The sequence below is a fragment of the Triturus cristatus genome, chromosome 7 (assembly GCF_964204655.1).
Source record: "Triturus cristatus chromosome 7, aTriCri1.1, whole genome shotgun sequence".
NCBI lineage: Eukaryota > Metazoa > Chordata > Amphibia > Caudata > Salamandridae > Triturus > Triturus cristatus.
Genome location: NC_140590.1, coordinates 1,354,543,280 through 1,354,566,769, shown reverse-complemented (window position 1 = coordinate 1,354,566,769; position 23,490 = coordinate 1,354,543,280). Strand labels below are relative to the sequence as shown.

General features: G+C 47.7%; 1 protein-coding gene across 8 annotated transcripts in view; it reads left to right on the top strand.

The window, feature by feature from the left end:
* RBM39 (RNA binding motif protein 39) overlaps positions 1–23,490 on the top strand; it is a 564,082-nt gene that overhangs the window by 111,398 nt on the left and 429,194 nt on the right. For 7 of the 8 annotated variants that reach the window (XM_085619028.1, XM_085619029.1, XM_085619030.1 and 4 more), the window contains 3 exons: positions 5,285–5,350; positions 5,433–5,486; positions 6,015–6,132. In XM_085619028.1, coding sequence (XP_085475154.1) covers positions 5,285–5,350; positions 5,433–5,486; positions 6,015–6,132 — 238 coding nt within the window. The remainder of the gene's footprint in view (positions 1–5,284; positions 5,351–5,432; positions 5,487–6,014; positions 6,133–23,490) is intronic. The other variant, XM_085619035.1, reaches the window with a different exon arrangement.

The following is a 23,490-nucleotide window of genomic DNA, read 5'->3' as shown; positions in this document are numbered from 1 at the left end:
AGGAAATCTGACCAATTGTTTGTAAACTATGGAGCTGTCCGCACAGGTTTTGCTGCATCGAAGCGTTCCATTGGTAGGTGGATTGTGTCAGGCATTAAATTGGCTTACCAACTGGCTCAGAAGTCCATTGGTCGCTCGACCTAAAGCGCATTCCACAAGAGGGAAAGCGGCTACTGCTGCTTTTCTCAATAATGTCCCTTTCTCCGAGATCTGCAAAGCAGCCACTTGGAGATCTGTCCAGATATTTACGAGTCATTATTGTCTGGACTCGGACACCAGAGCAGACACTCAAGTAGGACAAGCCTCCTTGAGGAATCTGTTCAATAACTGATTTTTTCAATGGTTTTACTCCATGTGTAGTGCAGTTCTCATTTGCCTGCAGGTGGAAGGTGGGCTTGCTATTCTATTCAGTGCTTATGACTATTGATGAGGATCCCCTGGAAGAGAAGGATAAGTTACTTACCTGTAATCCTACTTCTCTTCCAGGGGTATCCTCATCAGTCATAAGCAACCCACCCGCCTCCCCAGGCAAATATGAGGATTGTATTATCAAACCTGGAAGAAGTACATCTTTGTGTTTAGGACTACGGTCCCGCAAAGAACTGTCACCCCTGAGGCATGATGGGATATTGGAGTCAGGGCTGCCTTAAAGGCACGGTGCCAGTTTTTACCTGTACAAGGCTATTCAGTCTCTATGGTATTGTATTGCAATGCAGCCTACAGGCTAACAATGTTTTGTGGATCTGTGTTGCAGTGTTCTCTTTTCTTTATCATGAGTTTTTACATAGTTTAAAAAAAAAAAAAAAAAGATTTGGGTGTATTATACCTATGGTGGATTATTGGATAGTTGTGTCTACATTGTCTAGCCTTCTATGGGGGCTGCATTTGCTTGGAAAAAATATATGTTTATACATATACAGAGCTGTATATATATGTTTTTCATATATAATTTTATTATTTCCGGGGTCCCCGCACATGGGCGGGAATATTCAGTGCTTATGACTTTGATAAGGATACCCCTGGAAGAGAACTAGGATTACAGGTAAGTAACTTATCCTTCCTCGTCACTCGTGGGGTCCACTCGCCTCAGCTCTGCTGGGGACTCACAATGGCCGTCGAGGTCAGGAAATCCACTTTCGGGGCTGCAGGGACTTCGGACTCAGCGGGAAAGTTTGTGACTGTTGATTCAAGTTTTTGGTGCCTGCCAAGCAGCGGAGTCACTCCTGGACTCCAAGGGAGATTCTTCAGTCTTCCAAAGGTAGTTGAATGTCGAAGGGCCAGGATTCTTCTTGTAGAGCAACGTCCAGGGATATCTGATTTGCAATGGCAAGGTTTCCCTATCTTATACTAAAGGTAGGGGAGGGACTAGCTCTATGACCACTCCTCTGGGAGGGTCAGGGTAGGGGGTGGTTACACCCACTTCCCTTTGTCCAGTTTCGCCCCATAGCAGGGACTGGTAGCCCCTGAACCGGTTTGAGCTGGCATATGCACAGAGGAGCCTACTGCTCCCCCAGTACAGGACTTCAAAGCACTCTAGGAGTGCACCCACCCAGCCCCAATACACTAAATCCTGTCTGGAAGGTGGTGACACCTCCTTGTGACAGGATGCCATAGTTGGGCCTCCTCCACTGCGAGTTTGTCAGCAGCAGGAGGGTAGCCCCGTGTCTGTGCTGGTGGCATCCATTTTGTGATGCCAGGGCTCTTTCAGATTTCTACCGTGTTTCCACAGTGGGTACATGTCGTCCCCTCTAGAAGGATGGAATCATACTCTCACCAGTTACTGGTGTGGGGGTATGATTCCAAGTCGTTTGACACCAAACACAACATGTTTTGATGCAGTCATTCCAAAGTTAGCATTAACCGGTAGGTTATAATGCACTTAAGAGTATATGGTTTAACCGCATCCACAAACAGCCACAGAGAATAGACTCTGCCAGCTGCAGAGGGGCCCTGCTCATGCAGAGGCACCCCCTCACATTGGAAACCAAGCACCCTGCCCTCAGGATTGATCGGACCTGCCTTAGGGGTGACTGATAGGTTTATGTGTGTGTGTATGGTGAGATATAGGGAACTTATGCCTCAGTGAGGAGTGCTAACACTACCTCACCCAGGCTGCAGTAGCAGGCCTGTGGTGTCAGATTTAGTCTGCTTCCCAGGGGTGGCATAATACATGCTTCAGCCCCTGGTAGGCCTGTGAAGTACCTATGCCCTTGGTACCTAAGGTACCATATACTAGGTGCTCATAAGGTACCACAGTATCCAATCACTAGTGCATCTAATATGCACTCCAAGTCGTTTAGAGAGAACAGAGAGACTTGGGGCCCTGATTAGCAGGGACCCAGCCAGACTATAGCCAGAAACCAGTGTTAACATCAGAAAAAAAGTGGGGGCAACATAAGTGCAGATCCTACTATCCTACACACCCTTAGAGGTCCTGTACCCTGTTACTCACACACTGCCTTTGCAGGCTGCGTGTCTTGGTGCAGAGCAAAGTAAAGAGTCTGTGTGCCATGCCTACAATCCACTGCCCTGGCATAGATCAGTCATCCCTCTAGCGGGGTGCACTATACCAGTGGCGAGGGTACATGTGCATGAGCCCTTTACCCCTACAGTGTCTAAGTCCATTCTTATACATTGTAAGGGCAATGCTGCTTTAAGACTATATGGTGCTGGGAGTTTGTCATTAAGAACTCCACAGTACCATAATGGCTACTCTGAAGTTTGGTAGCAAACTTCTCAGCCTATTAAACCCACACTGATGCCAGTGTGGAATTTAATGAAAAATGCGCACAGAAAACTAAGCTACCACTAGTGTCCAGGCTGAGTGGCTGCTTTTAGCTGCCACCACCAGACCGGTTTCTGGACCCCTGGGTCGAGAGCCTGCTGCTCTCTGGGGCCTGAAACAATACACATCCTAGAACGAGGTGCCAAACCTCCTCCCCCAGGATGGGCATGGTTAACGAAGCAAAAGCTTCAAAGGCTTGCCGCCTTTGTGAGCTTCTCCAGGCCATTTGCTGCTCTCAGCAACCGATCCCCACTGGTTCTGACCCCCTCTTTGGGCCGGAGAACCGTCGGGAAAAACAAGTGAAGAAGAGTGGTATGCCCAAACTGTGCAAAACTGACTTTACTTACCTCTTGTCTTGTAAATGTCCCAGTGTGAAGTTTAGGCATATCACGCAGAGTAGAAAAAGTAATCTAAAAGGTAATCTCAAAAGTAACGTAAAAATGTTACTTCCCTGTAATTTTCATTGCAAGATCAATACACAGTATATGTACAACATTCCACAGTATTGCATTACCTGTAATTCAAAGTGTACCCACTTCAAAGTACCTTTACAATTGCATTTCAAACTTTATATTTACTGTAAAATATTGATCAACTTAACCTGTGCCAGGCTTGCTTGGTTCTAGAAAATAAATCGACTAAAAGAAAGTTTTTTATACAAAAACAATAGTTCTGACGTTCAGTCTTTGTGTGTGAATTCATTTACTGAGTGTGTACAACAAATGCTTAACACTGTCCTCTGATACTGCCTTACTGCTTGACCACACTACAACAAATAGAAAGTGAAGTTCTATCTAACTTTACCTCTGCCTACCATTGAGGTTCCACTGGACTCTGTGCACACTATACCTCACTTTGGTATAATATATACAGAGCCAGCTTCCTACAACAGGTTCAATAATTTGGATAATCATTTAGCAATAAGAACTCTAACAGAATATCTTAACCGACACATGACTTGACATCCTGCCATCATTCCCCCTATCCTTCATCTCCAAAAGAGGCTTTATGGAATATTCACCGCTAATGACCAAGAGCGTTCGTAAGGGGCATCATAATTAACAAAAGAAGTAAAGGCAGCCCACAACCGTTGCCCATGTGTCTGGTACCCCTACCACCGTATAAGCACTACCAGCTGTACCGAGTGAGTGATTAGACTGCAAATCAGATAAAATCGTTTCCCAGGAAGTAGCATGGGGGTATTCTCTCAGCCCAAAGGTGTGCTCCCCCCCCCCCCCCCCCCCCCCGCCCCAATGCAGGGCTTGATGCTTGTGCCCAATTGAGCATCAAGTGCTTCCACGCTGTGTATGGTGGGGGCTCAGGGAATTTTCATCTGCAGGTTATAAGATGCTCAGCCCCTATGAAACCAAGGTCTAGCAAGCGGTAGGTTAGCCTATGTTTCTTGTTCCTATTGAAAGCAATGAATCCTCAGTCTTTCAAGCTTTTGCATATATTTGCATCTAATCGGAAAGCATCCTGGAAGTAATATACATAGCCTTATATTAAACTTTGCAAATGTGTACACATTTTATATAATGCAACTACGATCTGGAGTGCAGTCTGAACTTGCAGCAATTCCTTATAGCCCTCACCCTAATAACGGCTTTGTAATAATGAACCATAAATATAGGTTCGAACAGCATTAACATATGAACACAAATATTACCTAAACTGCAGGCAATGCCCTTCCCTGATCCATAATATAGTAGTGTAATCTGGGAGCCCAAATATTAGTGCTGCAGTAAATTGGGCCTACTTGTCCCAAGGAGAAAATAAACATGAAAGCTTCTTGTCCCTGACCCCCAAATGTCCTGGGTGTTGGGCTGTAGGAATTGCGCACCCATGGCAGGCCTCTGTGCACTATTGAGTAGTAAAACCAGCAGCATCAAAGAACATGAGGGTAATCGGACAAAAAGATGCATGCCCTTACACTATTCTAATTTATAGCACCGTCATGCAGGCGACCTGACATGCATCCTCTAGTTTTCAATTTGAACAGATAGTAATTGACTCAGTTTTGAAAGCAGAATAAGATTGAGGGGGCTGGGTGTAGGGCGACCCCTGTGCAGTGCTAAGATCTAGACACCTTGCATCACGAAAGAGTGTTCCCACGAGTATAGAGGGTGGCCTATAAAATGATAGAGCACTATTCGCTCAAAGGATTAACCAGTACAATTTTTTTATCTATTAATCTTTTTATAGTGGTTTTCTGGTCCATGTGTAGCAGTGTATTACTACCTTGTGCCCTTTTTTGCATTGTTTTGGTAACTGCATTTAAGTTTGATAATATTTGAAAACTTTAATTGCTTGTAAGTCATCTTGTTTTTCCCCTGTAGTTCCAGGAGATTTGAATTCAAACCTACAATTTAGATCTTGGTTCTTATAATTGAGCACCTTTATGAGCTAAGCATGCAAAACGGACTTTGCATGCTTGCATGGTGCAATTACTATTGGCAAAAAGATAGGAAAGTTAAGTTTTTTTGTTTGTTTCTATTGCAGTACTGGACCTCCAAAATTTAACAGTGGGATCCGAGGGAAGATTGGATTGCCACACATCAAATTGAGGTTTTTATGTACTAAATTTTTTTTTACTTGCATTGTTTTAATTTTTGATAAGCATAACAACTTATTATTTTTGTCTTTAAAGTAGGCGACGGTCTAGAAGCAAAAGTCCTTTTAAGAAAGAAAAAAGTCCTGTAAGGTAGGCTTTTCTTTATTTAATGTACACTTTAACTCTGTCTTTCTTTTAATGCATGACTCTTAATGGTTTTCGTGGCTGTACGTTTATCTTAATTTTTGTAACACACCAAGTGTTTCTCTTGTTAGGAGAAGAATAGCGTGGTAATTGTTCATCAGACTAACATTTTGTACTGCTTGCTTGCTATTTCTTGTAGATGGGTAAAGCTTAAGTTTGTGACATTTCAGTGAAAATTCAGTGTAGTTTTGCTTGCAGATTTTGCAGATTTGTTCCTTAGTTAACACATTTGTTTCCATGGTTAGTGCACACTAATCTGCACAATCGAGATAATTAACTATTATTTGAGTGATTTATTCTAACTGTACTAATTTGAAGATCACTTTACCTTCTTTTGGATTGGAAGCATACACACATTGCTTGTTAATTACTGATAGTCACTGATTTGTCTGTTGAAGAAAACAATGTCATGGATTTGTGAATAAAATGGTAAACTTGATTTTGTGAAACTTAATCACCCATTATTTGTTTTAGAGAACCAATTGATAATTTGACTCCAGAAGAACGGGATGCTAGGACTGTCTTCTGTATGCAACTTGCTGCTAGGATTCGTCCACGAGACCTGGAAGAATTTTTTTCTACAGTGGGAAAGGTATTTTTTTTTTTTTACTTTTGAGGATTGACCATTTTGGCTGTTTTATGACAATTCGAACTAAAGTTTTTCCTTTAATTTTCTTCCTGGTCAATATTGGAGTAACATCCTTTCACATGTTGTCCTAAGGCTAGATTTATGGAAGTGACCTTTAAAGTTATCACTTTTATTTTAATTTGTATAAGTAACCTCTGTTTAAATAAGAGCATAGGCCCAGTTAATCTGATGTAATTTTGCACAGTGTCAAGATCTATTGTTTCCTTTTGCATCGCATTGTACCAGTTTTCATCACCTTGTTCATTGATAATTTCAACATTTAATTAAACAGGTCTTTTGACTTTTGCAGCACAAAAAAGTCTTTATATGTTGCAGAACATTTCAAGATAAGTTATGATAGTTTAGACTGTATGAGACCAATATGGGAATCTGAGCTAGCTTAACCCTTCAACCCAGAGGTGTTTGTGGGGCACTGTGCCAAAGGAATTTCCCAATCTTTTTTCTGAACTTCTGCATAGGATTTTTTTTTTTAAGACCTATGCTATGTTGGTCTGTTTGTGCACCTACACAAATTATATAGTTTCTTTGACACATTGATGGCAGTATGTTGGTGCAAACCCTGCATCAGTATGTTGTTTTAGCCTGATATAATGAAACCTGTGGAGAGATTTTCCTTATTTAAATGCATTTGCTCAATATTTGTTGCACTTCTCAAATACCGGTACACTGATGAAAGAAATGTGGTTTTGGATGTCTGCAGTTTGACAGTTAAAAATGTTGTGGGTTTTCCTGTGAATGTAGCCTGCAAATCAATTGGGTAATGTAGGAAGCTGGCTCTGAAAATACTATACCAAAGTGAGTTATAGTGTGCACAGAGTCCAGTGCCACCAAAATGTAGGCAGAGGTAAAGTAGATAGCAACTCTCTCTTTGTGGTAGTGTGGTCGGGCAGTAAGGCTTTATCAGACAGAGGACAGTGTTAAGCATTTGTTGTACACACATCAAATTAATTCACACACTTTAATACTTCACTTTAGACCAATTGTTTTTGTATAAAATATTCTTTTAGTTATTTTATTTCCTAGAACCAACCAAGCAAGCCTGGCACAGGTAAGTGATAAATACTTTGCAGTAAATATACAGTTAGTGAACTGTTTGAATTGCAAATGTACTTTGATTTGATTACGGTAGTGTTACTGGTATTGCAGTGCTTTTCAGAATACAGTACATATTCTTTGTACAGGATTTTTAGTAAGATTACAATTAAGTTACTTTTGAGACTACCTTTCTTACACAGTGCAGTATGCCTGGATATTGCACTGGGACATTTCTTGTAAACAGGTAAGTTTAAGGGTTTTTGTAAACACAATTTTAAAGAATTTCTTTAGGTTTTCCAACTCCACACTTAAAAAAATGTTCATAGAAAAACAATCAATGTTATCCTACGGGGTGAAATAGTGTTATTGGTTTAAAGGTAAGTAATTTGCTGTGGGAGTTGGTATTCTGCGGTTAGACTCGGGGGTCCCCCATGGTCAAGGATGCACTCTTGTTACACCCTCAGCGGCACTAGGGTGGCCGGGTGAAGAGTGCTGAGGCCCAATGTTATCCAATGGGGGTCTCGGGTTGGAGGCTGCTGACAAGCAGGCCACTGGGTTGTAGGAGCAAATGGGGGTTTAGGCCAGCACAAAAGATGCACTCTCAGCGGCATTGGGGCGGCCAGGTGCAGAGTGCTGTTTTGGCGTCGGAAGACCTGTAGCTTTCAATTGGGAGTCTCCGGTTTGCAAAAGCACTATAGGCTCAGGAACGAAGGTCTTCTGGGTGCGACCACCACTTGGAGAGGTAAGTTGGGATCTTGGGGGTTGGTTAGGCACCTTCGGTTGGGCCACCCAAGGCTGTGGGGCGTTGAGTGCAGGTGTGCATTTTAGGGTCAGATCTTCTTACCAACTCCTGGTCGCGGTTGGGGGGGGGGGGGGCCTTCTGGTTTGAGGCTGCAGGCGTCGGCTTGAGGCAGATCAGGGGTTGCTAGATCTCGGGTCAGGATCGCTGGGGGTACCTCCTCCGGTGTTGGGCTACTCAACTTGGGCCGTGGGCGTTTGGTGGAGAGTGGGGCAAACCTGCTGATCCTTGCGGAACTGGAGTCTGAACAAATCCGGTGTTCACAGGAGTCAGTCTTTGGGATTGAAGGCAGGCAGGTCCTCCGGGTTTGTCGTCGTTGCTGCCTGCAGGACACACTGGGTTTTCACTGGAGCAGGTTCGAGGTGGGGACAGGCCGGTAGGGCTGAGGCCAAGTCATTGGGCGTTGTTCTTGTTAGCTTTGGAACGGCTGTTCGGTCCTTCTCTTCTTCCTCCGGGTTCTTGTCCAAGGAAACAAGTTTCAGGGGTGCCCCAGAATACTAAATTTAGGGGTGTTACAGGTAGGTAAAAAGGTTGGGACCAATGGTTCTCTTCCAGGGGATCCTCATCAATAGTCACAAGCATTAGAATATTCCCGCCCATGTGCGGGATCCCGGAAACAGTATATTATATGTGCCCCACATATATATATCCATACATATATACCTATATGTATACACAAGCAATTGCAGCCCATAACACCCTAGAGCTGAACCATGCTGTAAGGAATTTCCACTATACATAAGAAAATAGCATTATAAACATGAGAAACAACATTATAACTTGTTTGGAAACTGTTTTAATGCTTAGAAAACAGCAGAAATTCTTAGAAAACACTGAAAGCATAGGAAGCTCCCAGGCTGCATTGCAAATACCCAGTCTAAAAAGACTGAAAAGCTAACTCATAGCTGCATAGCAAAAAACTGACACCGTGCCTTTAAGGCACACCTGACCCCCACCTTCCCATCATGCCTCAGGGGTGGCAGTTAGGTCAGTTGTTCTTTCCGGCTCCTTCTGGAAGGATCCTGGCAACAGAGCTCCACTTTTTTCTGAGTTTGTCAGAAAATATTGTCTATTTTTCAACTGTTTTTTCCCTTACTTCGACGTTTTACATCCAAGTCAGTAAGAGGCTGTCTTTTTTAGGCAGTTTTGGGCATTTTTTCCAACCTGAAATGCCTTCTCTTTTCGATCCTTGCCCTGCTTGTGGCAAGAAGAAGGCCAGGACTGACTCTCATAGGGTCTGTATCCTGTGTCTACCGGAGGATCATGATTCCAAGACACATACTCACTGCCAGAGCCTGTCCAAGAGAACTTTGAAGGACAGAGAGCGAATTCGCATTTATGGCCTGGCACAACCATCCAGAGGCCGATCTCCGGTGAGGAAGGGCTCCAAGAGGCCTAGAGATTCATCTAGGAGCAAGTCCTCTTGTCCTTCCGCCTCAGCGTCGGGCTCGCTGAGGAAAGATGTTCCGGTAGGTCGTGTTTCCAAGAAGAGACTTTCGACAGCGGGCTCGCCGTCGAGAGCAGGTACGTAGTCTACGTCGAAGTCCAGACCGCCATCGTCAACTCGGCAACGATCGGCGTCGAGATCTAGAGCCTCTCCGCCGTCGTCAACCCGGCGACGATCGGCGTCGAGGAGCAGGGAACCTCCGCCGTCGTCAACCAGGCGACGATCGGCGTCGAGGAGCAGAGAACCTCCGCCGTCGCCAACCCAGTGGCGATCGGCGTCGAGGAGCAGTGAACCTCCGCCGTCATCTCGACGACGATCGGCGTCGAGGAGCAGAGAACCTCCGCCGTCGCCAACCCAGCGGCGATCGGCGTCGAGGAGCAGTGAACCTCCGCCGTCGTCAACCAGGCGACGACCGGCGTCGGGGTGTCACCCCTCTGTCGTCGAGGGCACGATCCCCTCCGTCGTCGAGGCTCCATCAGCGTTCGACGTCGAGACAGCAGGGTCCTCCTCCGCCGTCGTCGTCCAGACGGCGTTCGGCGTCGAGGTTGGCATCCGCGTCGACGTCGAGTGGCAGCATCTCCGTCGGCGTCCCCATGGCGTTTGGCGTCTAGGGAGAGAGGGCCTCCGTCGTCGGCTTCACATCGCCGTTCGACGTAGAGGCGGCATCCTTCGTCCACTGAGCATGGCCGCCGGTCCACATCGAGGCGTCATTCGACGTCGAGAGAAGAGTCCCGGCGAGAAAGAAGGTGACGCCACGGATCGACGTCAAGACCACGCTCGACGTCGAGACAGGCCTCGGACAGGTCGGTGGTCCTGGTGACAGTCGGTGTCGCGCCATTCCTCCTCTCACTCAGGGGCATCTCCACGACCAGCAATTCCACGAGAGCCTGCCGGCCAACCCCGTAGGTCTTCCCCTCAGACTCAAGGGACCATTTCTCTGTCGCCCAGATGGCTGCTGCCACCACATCATTGTCAGGACTCGGGGGCTACAAGGAGGCTGCGGGAATACGTCAGTCAAGTGCATGACTCTCCGCTGCAACGGCTAGTAGCGGCTGTGGACAGAGCTAGTCCCCCCCAGGCCAGCACGTCAGAAGTCGCCGGACAGCAGGCGACACAGATCGCGCTCCCCCAGGCGGGAGGGGCGTTCATCCGGATCACGGGCTCGTGATCATCGCCGGGCGCGGAGGACTCCATCATCGTCCTCTTCCTCGTCCACCAGGTCCTCCATCAGGGACTATTCACCCACGCTATCAGGCAGCCCAGTGTCCAGGGTCTCGCCCATAGACGACATCAACACCTACCAGGAGGTGTTGCAGCGGGGAGCGCAGAAGCTGGGGATTGAGATGTCAGTCCCCCAAGTCACCACGTCGGTGATTTTTGAAACACTTCACCAGAAGTCTGCCTCTCGTCCACTGCTGCCTTTGGTCCCAGGAATCATGGAACCAGTCATGGACACCTTCCTCACCCCGGCGACCGTCAAAGCGGTTCCGGCTCGTATCCTCAAAAAATACAAGCCAGCTACCTCTGACCCCGTCTTTGTGAAGATGGACCCGCCTGCGGACTCCGTAATAGTGGCGGCTGCAAGAAAGGGTCAGACGGCGTCGGCCTCCTATTCTGTTCCTCCAGATAAGGAGAGCAGAACCCAGGACTCCTGGGGACGCAGGGCCTGCTCTTCCGCGGCGGCGTCCCTCAATCTCCAGCGCGGCGGCGCTTTTGGGCAGATACGATAGGGCTCTCTGGGACTCGTTGGAGCGATTCAAGTCCAAGCTCCCCAAGGAGGACCAAAAGGACTTTGAGGAGATTGTTACTGAAGGGGCTCTGGTGGCTAATCAGTCGATTCGCACAGCGGCAGATGGTGCGCTACTCTCAGCCCACTCTTACACACACGGCGTGTGCGCCAGGAGGTCGTCCTGGTTGCGGCTGACAGGGCTCAAGCCAGACGCACAGCAACGGATTTTAAACCTCCCGTTCTCTGGCAACTCCCTCTTCGGCACTCACACGGATGAGGAGATGGGGCGCATGAAAACTGAGCTAGACACCCTCAAAGCTGTGGGCTTGGAGAAGAAAAAGGAATTCAAGCGCCGTTTTCGACCCACCCAACGCAAGGGGCCTCAACAGAGGGTTCAAACCCCTCAGTGGTCTCAGAGTAAACCCCAAGGAAAATCGCAGTTTCGAGGCGGAAAGTCCGGCAGGGGCAGAGGTGGACACCAGCAGCAGTCCTCCACTACCACAAGAGGAGGAAAGTCATGAACTGTGGCTTCCTCTACGACCGTTGCCCACTCCAGTGGGAGGAAGTGCGTCAGGACATCTAGCAGAGTGGGACAGCATCACAAAAGATCGCTGGGTGCTGAATATACTGCGAAATGGATATGCGCTACGTTTTCGAGCGCATCCGAAAGACATCCCGCCAAAAAGGTCCCGTCCTCACCACTTAAAACTGCTCCAAAAGGAGGTGAGGGCCCTTCTGCAAAAACAGGCCATAGAAAAAGTTCCTCCTTCGCAGGTCGGAAAAGGAGTGTACTCCCTGTACTTCCTTGTGCCCAAAAAAGATCAAGAGCACAAGTTTCGGCCGATTCTGGACCTTCGTCTCCTAAACAGTCATCGTCAAGGAGAAGTTCCGTATGTTGGCGCTTCACCAAATATGTCCACATCTGCAAGTCGGGGATTGGATGTGTTCGGTGGACCTCCAAGATGCGTACTTTCACATTGCAATCGTGAAACATCACTGCAGGTACCTGCGGTTTGTGGTTGGAAGCGAGCATTATCAGTACAAACTCCTTCCATTCGGACTCAAGTCGGCTCCGCGAGTCTTCACCAAATGTATGGCAGTGGTGGCGGCCTGCCTACACAAGCAGGGTCTCTACGTCTACCCTTACTTAGACGACTGGTTGCTGAAGGCTCCATCCCAGCAGCAGGTGAAGAAAGACTTCCAAATCTGTCTGAGACAGTTGCACGCTCTCGGCCTTCACGTCAACATGGCTGCTGCACCTCCCTTCTTCCTCCCTGTTTTTGAGTGCTTTCACCTTGTGTTTTACTGCTTTCTCTGCGAAGCAGCTAGCAACTCCAGTGCGTTTAGACCCTAAAGCTTTATAATTGCTGATTGATTTGTTTGCGAAGGGAGAAATAATAGCACTAAGTACACTTTTTTTTTTTCTTTCTTTTTTTGTGTGGTGTTTGTGAGAAAGTTTTTTATCACAAAAAGCAACCACTGTTGAACTGGCAGAATAACCAGATTCAGGGAAGTGTTGGAATGTTATTCAACTATCTACTTCTCAGGTGGAATATCAGAGATATTGAAGTAAAAGCCTCACTCACCTAATAGTGACATGCTTCATCATAGGCAGTTACTCCACACCCAGAGAAGATGGTACTCTCTGGGCGGACTCAACCAAAGATATACTGGGAGTACTTAGATAAATGAACAACTGGTTAAGCAGGGAACCAGATCAAATTAAAAATACCTATGAGTGTACCCTTTATCCGAATCCTTTATTCCTGGGCACTCATGATATCACTAAACTTATTATTGGGGTTCTTTTGAACTTGATAATGTTCAATTATACCCTCAACCGTGTGCCAACATGTTTCGGCCCATATGGTAGCCCAATCGGGTCTGAGGGCCTTCGTCAGGGCGATATATCTCTGTTCCTTATACTCTAAGGTCCCTGCGGTGTAGCCGTACATGTGTCTACATGCAACCCATCCGTACGTGAGGCCTAATGCACTCACCTGTCCGTATATTCTCCAACTTCAGTAGATTTTCTATTGGACATAGAACAAACAATGTCATATATTTCTTAGTAGGATATAAAACAAACCTGTCTACAGCCCATCTCGTGCTCGTAGTCATTGATTTATAGTTGGAGTGTTGGTGTGCCACCTGTCTATGTGCTCGCTAGTTAGGGCTTAGTGTAATTCATTTTCCAAACCAAATTTTTTTTTTAAATAAATCTTTAAACACAGGTACTCTGATATGAGGGGGATAGAACACCATACATCGGAGCATACGGAACTACATTTCCCAGAATTCTTGTAGTTCAGCCTCATACACGGCAGAACATCAGCTGATATCACGTTCCACAACCATAGAAAATACGTCAGGGGACAGAACAGCCCGCCAATGAGTTGGGGTGACGTCTTTTAAAAGCCGAAACTACCGCATACACATCTCCGACGGCGGACGATGTGGTTGACTAGGTGAAACGGCGGTGCGGTGTCCTTGACGAAGTAAGTGAGCGCGAGGGTGCACATATTAAAATATAATGCTTTAAGTCCCGAACAATCTAATGCAAAGATAGGGACAATCCCAGGAATATGAGTGACAAACGGTTTTTCGAAAGAACTTGCCAAAGTACGCTGATTGGAAACAATAGGGGTATTCTAACATAGCAGACAGAAGAGGGGGGTGATTTCCCTAAGAAACGCATGATGTAAAGTTAAAGCAGAAACGAGTCCATTTATGCGAGTGACAATGAGCCCTCTTCCCTAGCCATAGTATGAAGGTCAGGAGTGAGAGAGGCATTGACTCTAAACAAACAGGGACAGGGAGTCCCTGAAATAATGGACATACCAATGAGGAATGTAATTCCAAATGAGTAGGGAGAGCAAAGGGCATGACTCTCTAAAAACAGACTAATAGATAGGTGAAACCTCTGAAACCACTAGCGAGGGTATATTGCTGATGGAACATAGATGGAACACTAGCATAGAAATACCATGGAAGTAATGGTCCTAAACAGCTAACTTGTAGATAATCATGGTAACAAAAGTACAGGGGCTGTAGCGTGATGACCATATAAGAAATGTCTTGATACAGTTATATACTTTTTATGCAGTGTTTGACTACAGGACAGCACCTGAACACATGAGATCCGCATGATGCTAGTAGGCATCTGACAGTAGGTGAGCGTCTTTGTGATGTACTATACTGGGTAAAAGGGATACACTCCATCCCAGCTCATTGTTGTATAAGAAATAAAAAACAACACGATAAGGAAAATGTTTTGTTTAAATGTAGATCAGCAGGATCGGTGGCTAAGAGAAACTGTAGAGTCACAATCCTTTCACTCATAGATAACACCAATAGGATGTTGATCACGTTGCGTGGTGAAAATATGTGGTGGTGATGTGGCGGTGGGTAGAATGGTTTGGAAAATGAATTACACTAAGCCCTAATTAGCGAGCACATAGACAGGTGGCACACCAACACTCCAACTATAAATCAATGACTACGAGCACGAGATGGGCTGTAGACAGGTTTGTTTTATATCCTACTAAGAAATATATGACATTGTTTGTTCTATGTCCAATAGAAAATCTACTGAAGTTGGAGAGAATATACGGACAGGTGAGTGCATTAGGCCTCACGTACGGATGGGTTGCATGTAGACACATGTACGGCTACACCGCAGGGACCTTAGAGTATAAGGAACAGAGATATATCGCCCTGACGAAGGCCCTCAGACACGATTGGGCTACCATATGGGCCGAAACATGTTGGCACACGGTTGAGGGTATAATTGAACAGAATCAAGTTCAAAAGAACCCCAATAATAAGTTCTTAGTGATATCATGAGTGCCCAGGAATAAAGGATTCGGATAAAGGGTACACTCATAGGGATTTTTAATTTGATCTGGTTCCCTGCTTAACCAGTTGTTCATTTATCTAAGTACTCCCAGTATATCTTTGGTTGAGTCCGCCCAGAGAGTACCATCTTCTCTGGGTGTGGAGTAACTGCCTATGATGAAGCATGTCACTATTATGTGAGTGAGGCTTTTACTTCAATATCTTTGATATTCCACCTGAGAAGTAGATAGTTGAATAACATTCCAACACTTCCCTGAATCTGGTTATTCTGCCAGTTAAACAGTGGTTGCTTTGTGTGATAAAAAGTTGATTTGGGAGAACGCAACCGCGTTGTTTATTCTCTCACTCTGTTTGTGAAAAAAGAGTTTGTGAGAAAGTGCCATCTTTCTTGCATGGTATGCCCCCACTTTTTGCTGAATTGCGGAATGTACTTTGACTGAGTGTGCCCTGGACTCCTGCCAATCGGGTGCCCAGGGCCTATGGTCCTTCCCTAAAACCAAAAATCCCAAATTGGCAAACCCTGGCCACATGTCAACCCCTGGTAAATGGTTGTGAGAAAGTGGCTCTGTATATACTGTTCCCAAATAGGTACAGGGTGTACAGAGTCCACAGTCCCCAGAGGTTTGGCAGAGGCTAAAGTTAGATATAACCTTACTCTCTAAAGTGGTAGCTTGGTCTAGCAGTAAGGCAGTATCAGAGGACAGTGTAAAGCATTTGTTGCACACACTCAGCCAGCAAATGGTCTCACACACTCAATAACTGAACTCTAGGCCAATGGTTTATATATATAAAAAATATATGCTTGTTTTATTTTAGAACCAACAATAGGTATTAAAATATACTTTCTCAGAACGAGATGCTTCATATAAATACTTTTGCAAAATGCAATTGACTTTTGTAGAAAGTTACAAGTGGTTGCAATAGGCAACACCATTCTAAACACAATAATGCATTGAGTTCAATGGAAGTTTCAAGTTATTTGCCACAGATTACTTTTAGGATTACTTTTGGAATTCCAGGAATGGATCCTAGATTCAGTCCTGGGTCACTACTTGAAATCAAGTGATAAAAGTCGACTTAATTACTGTGATTTTTAGACCATATTTTGCTATTTTAAAAGCTGACACTTAGAAAATATTTCATAGAAAACAGTCAATGATTCCCTATGGCAGAAAATTCAAGTTGCAGGTATTGTATGTTCTCGTTAATTTTGTAATCCAGTACTGGGTGCCTAGACTCTGTACTGGGACCTTTATCCAAAACAGGTAAGTAATTACGTTCTGTAGTAGGGGATCTGTTATAGTCATAATCTACGAATAGTCCCGCCCATGTGCGGGGACCCCGGAGCAATCAAAATATCTCTTAAGCTGTCCTGCATTTGCAAACCTGCAAAGACACTTAAGAGACAGACAAAATAATACAGCCTAATAACAATATGGCTGCACTGGCCAGCACTTCATCTGAAGTGAACACAAAAGCCAAAATAAAGTTTAAATGTCATTTTTATTCACATCTGACATGTTCCTTTATTGTATCACACTCCCTTCACCAAAATCCCTTCAAACAATAGAGAGGAAGGGGTGGACAGACAAGCCCTATAGGCTGTCATTATGTGTCTGCTAAAAGGATACAGTGCCTTTAAGGAACTCTCCAGAGACCCCCGGCATCCCAGGATGCACAGCCAAAGCAAGTTACTTTCAGTTCTTTTTTACGGCTCCTGCTAGCAGGACCCGGGAGCATTGAGCTCTACCCTTTTGGGTGGATGTTTTGAACTAAAATTGTTTTTTTGAAGATAAAAGTTTGTTCATTCGACGTCTAGAGCCTTTCTCTGCTGCTTTCTGTAGTTTGGGGCAGTTTGACCCACTCTTATTTTACTTAACATGGCTTTATTCGATAAATGCCCTGAGTGTGGGAGGAAAATGGCCAAGACGGACCCACATGATGTCTGTATTCTCTGCTTATCATCCTCACATTTCCCTGCTACATGTGACATCTGCAAGACCTTCTCCAAAAGGACCCTGAGGGACAGAGAAGATTCGCCTTCAGGGACAGGAGAAGCAGAGAACAGGTGGGACTTCTGGGCATGGAGGATCTCCTTCCCCATCCTCTGCCCATGCTTCAGCCACTGGAGGGACCTCCGGGCAGAAAAAGGAGCAGAAACGACGCCTACCGGCCGGAAGATCCCGTTAGACGTCGAGGACGACGGCGTCGACGGCGAGAGGTACAGCACCGGTGTGTTCGCCGTCGATCCAGGGCTCTGGATCTTGGCGTCCTCGACATTCGACGTCGAGAGAGGGGCCGGCGAGACCTAGGACTAGCTCGCCGTCGAAGACTTCAGTCGACGTCGACACACCATCGACGTCGTACTGCGCCCCACAGGCAGCGCTGCTCGCCATCTAAGCGAGCCCGCTCGTCTCCTTCGCCGTCGACTCATAGATCGGCATCGACGCAGAGACACGGGCGAAGGACGTCGAGACGACGGAGATGGCCGTCGAGGCGAAGGAGATCGCCGTCGAGGCGACGGCGCTCACCGTCGACGTCGAGAGGCTCGCCGTCGAGACGAAGGCGCTCAGCATCGAGGAAAGACTGGGAACGCCGTTGGACGTCGAGGGGACGCCGTTGGACGTCGAGGGGACTCCGTTTGCGTTCAACGGCGAGGAGAAGCCGTACGAGGTCGACGCGCAGTTCGACATCGAGGACAAGATCACCTGGTAACACGTCTTCAGTGATTACGATATCCAGCCGTGGATCTAGAAGTGGCGGACGCTCTCCCTCGTTCACTTCAGCCTCTTCACGGGGTAGACCCGCAAAGAAGAGAAGGGTGGACGGAAGTCCGGACAGAGCTAGTCCGGGGTCTCCTGCGAGGGGTGATGGGCGGAGAGAGTCTCCAATGGACCCCCTGCCGCTGCCTCAGAGGCCTCCTACGCCGCCTCCTCCTCCTCCTCCACCTGACCCCCGGCTCCCAGTGGCGCCTCCTAAGCAGCGTACGCCACCACCGCCTCCGGTGCCACAGCTCCCGCCTTCTCCTCGGCTACCAGTGGCTCCTAAGACCCCACGCAGACTGAGATCGCACTCTAGATCTCGCCGGAGGTCACGGAGCAGACACAGATCGTCCACTCACACAAGGCATGGACGACGGAGGTATAGATCTTGATCCAGAGGCACGAGGTATACGGACTCTTCTGGCACTGGACGGCTTTCCCCCACGTTATCGGAAACACCGCCTACTAGAATCTCGCCAGTGGATGATATTGCCACTTTCCAAGATGTACTGATGAGGGGCGGCAAAATTGGGAATCTCAGTGGCAGTACCCGTTCCCCCTACCTCTGATATTCGAGACATTACACAAGGCGCATCTATCACGCCCCTCCTCCCTTTGGTTCCAGGTCTGGAGGAACCAGCCATGGAGGTCTTCTTGACACCGGCCGTGGTGAAGTCTGCTCCCTCAAGGTTGCAGAAGAAGTACAGGGCCCCTGATTTGGACCCGGCGTTCCTCAGGGGGGACCCTCCCCCGGACTCTGTCATTGTGGTTGCGGCTAGGAAACAACATTCCACGTCGCCCTCTTCAACAGCTCATCCGGATAAGGAGAGTCGCAAGATGGACTCCTTGGGGAGGAGGATGTGCTCTACGTCGGCCACGACTATGAAGGCTGCTAGCGCCTCCGCTCTGCTGGGTCGTTATGACCGATCATTATGGGACTCCCTGCAACAGTTTGCTGACTCCCTGCCTAGGGATAAACTGGAAGACTTCCAGGAGGTGTTGAACGAGGGCATGATGGTCTCCAACCAGATCATCAGTGCGGCGGGGGATGTGTCATTGCTGGCGGCCCATGGGTACTGTCATGGAGTACACATTAGGAGGCATTCCTGGCTGAGACTTACCTCTTTAAAGCCTGAAGCGCAGCAAAAGATTGCTAACTTACCTTTCTCTGGCACGACGTTGTTCGGGTCTCATGCGGATGACGAGATGGCCCGCATGAAGGCCGAAGCAGAAACCCTGAAGGCCGTGGGGTTGGAAAAACCCAAGGAACAGAAGAGATCGTTCCGTTCCTATGGCAGGCGTTATTCTAAACAACGCGGCCAAGGGCGTCAGTCTGGTCAACAACAACCACACCAGCAACAACAACAGTTCCCGAGGCAGTCCTTTCAAAAGCGCCAGAGGGGCAGAGGACAGCATCCATCCTCGTCGGGAAACAAAGGCCCGGCCGGGTCGAAGCCCTGAAAGGTCACTTCCCCCTCATCCGTTACCCGCTCCGGGGGGGGGGGGGTGTTAAAGTATTCAATACTACCTGGCAGAGTGGAGAACAATAACTCAGGACAAGTGGGTGCTGAATATAGTTTGCAATGGGTACAGTCTTTGTTTCACCAGCCCGCCTCCACAGATCCCACCAGTGCGCTCTCCCTACATGGTGCGAGAGCTCCAGTGGGAGGCAGACATTCTGTTAAAGAAGAAGGCGATAGAGACTGTTCCTTTGAGGCAAAAAGGAAAAGGTCTTTACTCAAGGTTCTTTCTCGTCAGAAAAAAGGACAAGAACGAGTTCAGGCCTATTCTAGATCTGCGTCAAGCAAACAAGTAGATCTGCAGAGAAAAGTTCCGTATGTTGTCCCTGCATCAGATTTACCCTCCGTTTCATCGAGGAGACTAGCTGTGCGCCATAGATCTGCAGGACGCTTACTTTCATGTGCCGATCGCCCAAAAGCATCGCAAGTTCCTGAGGTTTCTGGTAGGCAACAACCATTACCAGTATACAGTACTCCCGTTTGGTCTGAAGTCTGCACCAAGGACGTTCTCCATGTGCATGGCAGTGGTGGCAGCACACTTGCGGAAGAACAAAGTGTTTGTGTATCCATACCTGGACGATTGGCTGATCAAAGCTTCCACGTACCAGGAAGCCCAGTGTCATTTCAACAGGACAGCTGCCTTGCTTCATCGCCTGGGACTGCACATCAACATGGCGAAGTCAGTGCCGATCCCTGTGCAGTGTCTCCAGTACTTGGGGGGCCTCGGTCAATACTTTGAACGCAAGCGTGTGTCCTTCGGAGGAGAGACGCTTATCTATCCGTTGGAAGGCCCTGCACCTCCTCTCAGCCCACTCTCCTGCAGTGAGGACGGTGTCCTCTTTACTGGGGTCGATGGCTTCATGCACCTTTCTCACCCCCAATGCACGTCTGTATATGAGGCCTCTGCAGGAATGTCTGGAGGATCAATGGGACCAGAGGCGGGGGCGTTGGGAGGACAAGATTCATCTGTCCCAACACGCTCTACAGTCTCTGAAATGGTGGTGCTCCTCAGAGAATGTCTGCAAGGGGACTCCCTTTCACAAGGATATTCCGGTCCAGACCATAGTGACCGATGCGTCTCTCCAGGGCTGGGGAGCGCATTCGGGCCCTCTTCAGATTCAGGGGATATGGTCACAGACTGAGATGACTTACCACATCAACTTTTTGGAACTCAGAGCGGTACACTTGGCCCTGAAGGCGTTCCATCCCTCCTTCAAGACGAACTCCCTGCTAGTTCAGACGGACAATACTAATACCATGTATTACCTCAACAAGCAGGGGGGCTCCTGTTCACGCACGCTGTCTCGGGAGGCACAGACGATCTGGAATTGGCTGGTGGCCAGGAACCTAACTATCACGGCAACCCATCTGCCGGGAGTGCAGAATGCCCAAGCCGATGCGCTCAGCAGGCTCGTTCAAGAAAATCACGAGTGGGTGCTAAACGACGACGTGCTAAGACGTCTTCGCAGACTGGGGCACTCCGGATATCGATCTGTTCGCTGCGGCAGAAAACAGCAAATGCCGCGACTTCGCGTCCAGGTACTACCAACCAGGGACGCTGGGGAATGCACTATGGATCAGCTGGTCGAACAGCTTTCTCTACGCCTTTCCACCCATTCCCCTGATTCCGGCGGTGCTGATCAAGCTGTCGCAATCCAAAGCCAGGATGATCCTGATTGCTCCGGAGTGGCCGAGGCAATGGTGGTTCACCAACCTTCTTCACCGGTCTGTTCTACCACACCGGCGCCTGCCGTGTCGGCCGGACCTTCTCACGAAATTCGGAGGACAGATGGTTCACCCCAATCTCTCGTCCTTGAGTTTGGCAGCATGGCTCCTGAGCTAGTACAGTATGGACACTTGAACCTACCTCAGGACTGTATGGAGATCTTGAAAGAGGCGAAGAGACCGTCTACGAGGACTTCTTACGCCTATAAGTGCAAGAGATTCTGCTTATGGTGCACGGCAAAGGACATTGACTCTACATCCTGTAAAGATGTTATTCTGCCTTATCTGCTGCAGTTAGCTCAATCTGGGCTTAATTTTCAGTCTATTAAAGTTCATCTCGCAGCTTTGACTGCGTATAGAAAGGGCCCTTCCCAAACCTCATTTTTTCAAATCCCTGTGATTAAAGATTATTTGGAGGGTTTGCGTAAGGTGTTTCCCCCTGTTAGACGACCTTCTCCACCATGGGAATTGAACGTGGTGGTGTCCAGATTATTGAGGGAGCCTTTTGAGCCTATTCATAAGGCCTCTTTGCAGCATTTGTCCTGGAAGGCTGCCTTCCTTGTGGCCATTACATCGGCCAGGAGAGTAAGTGAGATTCAGGCTCTGTGCTGTCAAGAGCCGTATACTGTGTTCCATGCTTCTAAAGTGGTAATGCGTACTCATCCTAAGTTTTTGCCTAAAGTGATATCTGATTTCCATGTAAATCAAATGATAACTCTGCCTACATTTTTTCAGCATCCCTCCTCTCCGGCGGAGAGGTCTCTGCATTCACTAGATGTGCGTAGAGTGTTGAAATTGTATCTAGATAAGACAAAAGACATCCGCAGGTCGGATCAACTGTTTGTAAATTATGGTTCGGTGAGAACTGGTCTAGCTACCTCGAAACAGTCCATCTGCAGATGGATTGTGTCCTGTATTCAGCTCTGTTATCAGAAAGCTAATAAGACATTAGGGGGTAAGCCTACAGCGCATTCGACTAGGGGCAAAGCAGCGACTACAGCTTTGCTTAGGAATGTTCCAATCGCTGACATTTGTAAGGCTGCCACCTGGAAGTCGGTCCATACGTTTACAAAGCATTACTGCCTGGACTCTGATGCTAGGGCAGATGCGCAGGTTGGACAGGCTTCGCTGAGGAATTTGTTTGCACAGTAATTTGTTGGTGTTCGGTTTTTACTCCACCGCTGTTTCTTGGTTGGGATGGGCTTGCCATTCTATTCATAGATTATGACTATACACAGAGATCCCCTACTACAGAAGGAGTAGTTTCTTACCTGTAACTCCAGTTCTGTAGTAGGGGTATCTGTTATAGTCATAAGCGACCCTCCCTCCTCCCCGGTGGAGTAAACTGACAGTATCAGGCCTGTTATACACCTTCAAAAAGAACTGAAAGTAACTTGCTTTGGCTGTGCATCCTGGGATGACGGGGGTCTCTGGAGAGTTCCTTAAAGGCACGGTATCCTTTTAGCAGACACAATGACAGCCTATAGGGCTTGTCTGTCCACCCCTTCCTCTCTATTGTTTAAAGGGATTTTGGTGAAGGGAGTGTGATACAATAAAGGAACATGTCAGATGTGAATAAAAATGACATTTAAACTTTAGTTTGGCTTTTGTGTTCACTTCAGATGAAGTGCTGGCCAGTGCAGCCATATTGTTATTAGGCTGTATTATTTTGTCTCTCTTTTTTTTTAACGTTCTTTTTATTGGCATTTATGAAGATAAGCATACATACACCACATTCCGTGGAAATGAGCATGTTACATGAGTAACGAATTACACCATTTGCGATATAGAAAGCATGTATGTGTCTTGTTCTGTGTAGATGCAGTCTGTACTGTAGCAGTTCCTTGCCAGTAAAGTAAAAACTGGGGAGGAGAGCCAAACTGAGGAGTGCCATGAAGTTCTGAATGATGTGTCCAAGGCTATGTCCGGAGCCCGCCCTTGACCATCCTACAGTATTGCTGCCTCCCACCGAGCGGGGGATGAGCGTGCGCGCAATCCGGTGTGGGGAGCCGATGGGTACGTCAGGGGAGCAGGGAGGGACCCAACTGGCTTAAGGGTGGTGTGGGGGGACAATGGGGGATATCCCCCGTTGTGGGGCCCTGCGTCGTGTGGGGCGACACGGGGTCGGAGGTATGCATGTCGGTGACCGGGGCATCCGGGGCCTGGGACTGTCTGAATTGATGTAGTAGGAGCGCCCATTCTAGAGAGATTGGGGTTTTTCGGGTACCTTTGGCCTCCTCTTCCCGTATTGCTTCCTCCTCGGCTGCAGCCCATTTAAGAACCGCCCCTACCCAAGCCGCGAGCGGGGGACCGGTAGGGGATCGCCAGTGCATGGCTATACAGCGTTTAGCCAGTAGGTGGACTAGGAAGACGAAACGCATCGGCACCTTGTGTCGCTGCCTCCGCCCCAGTATACCCAGCGCGCA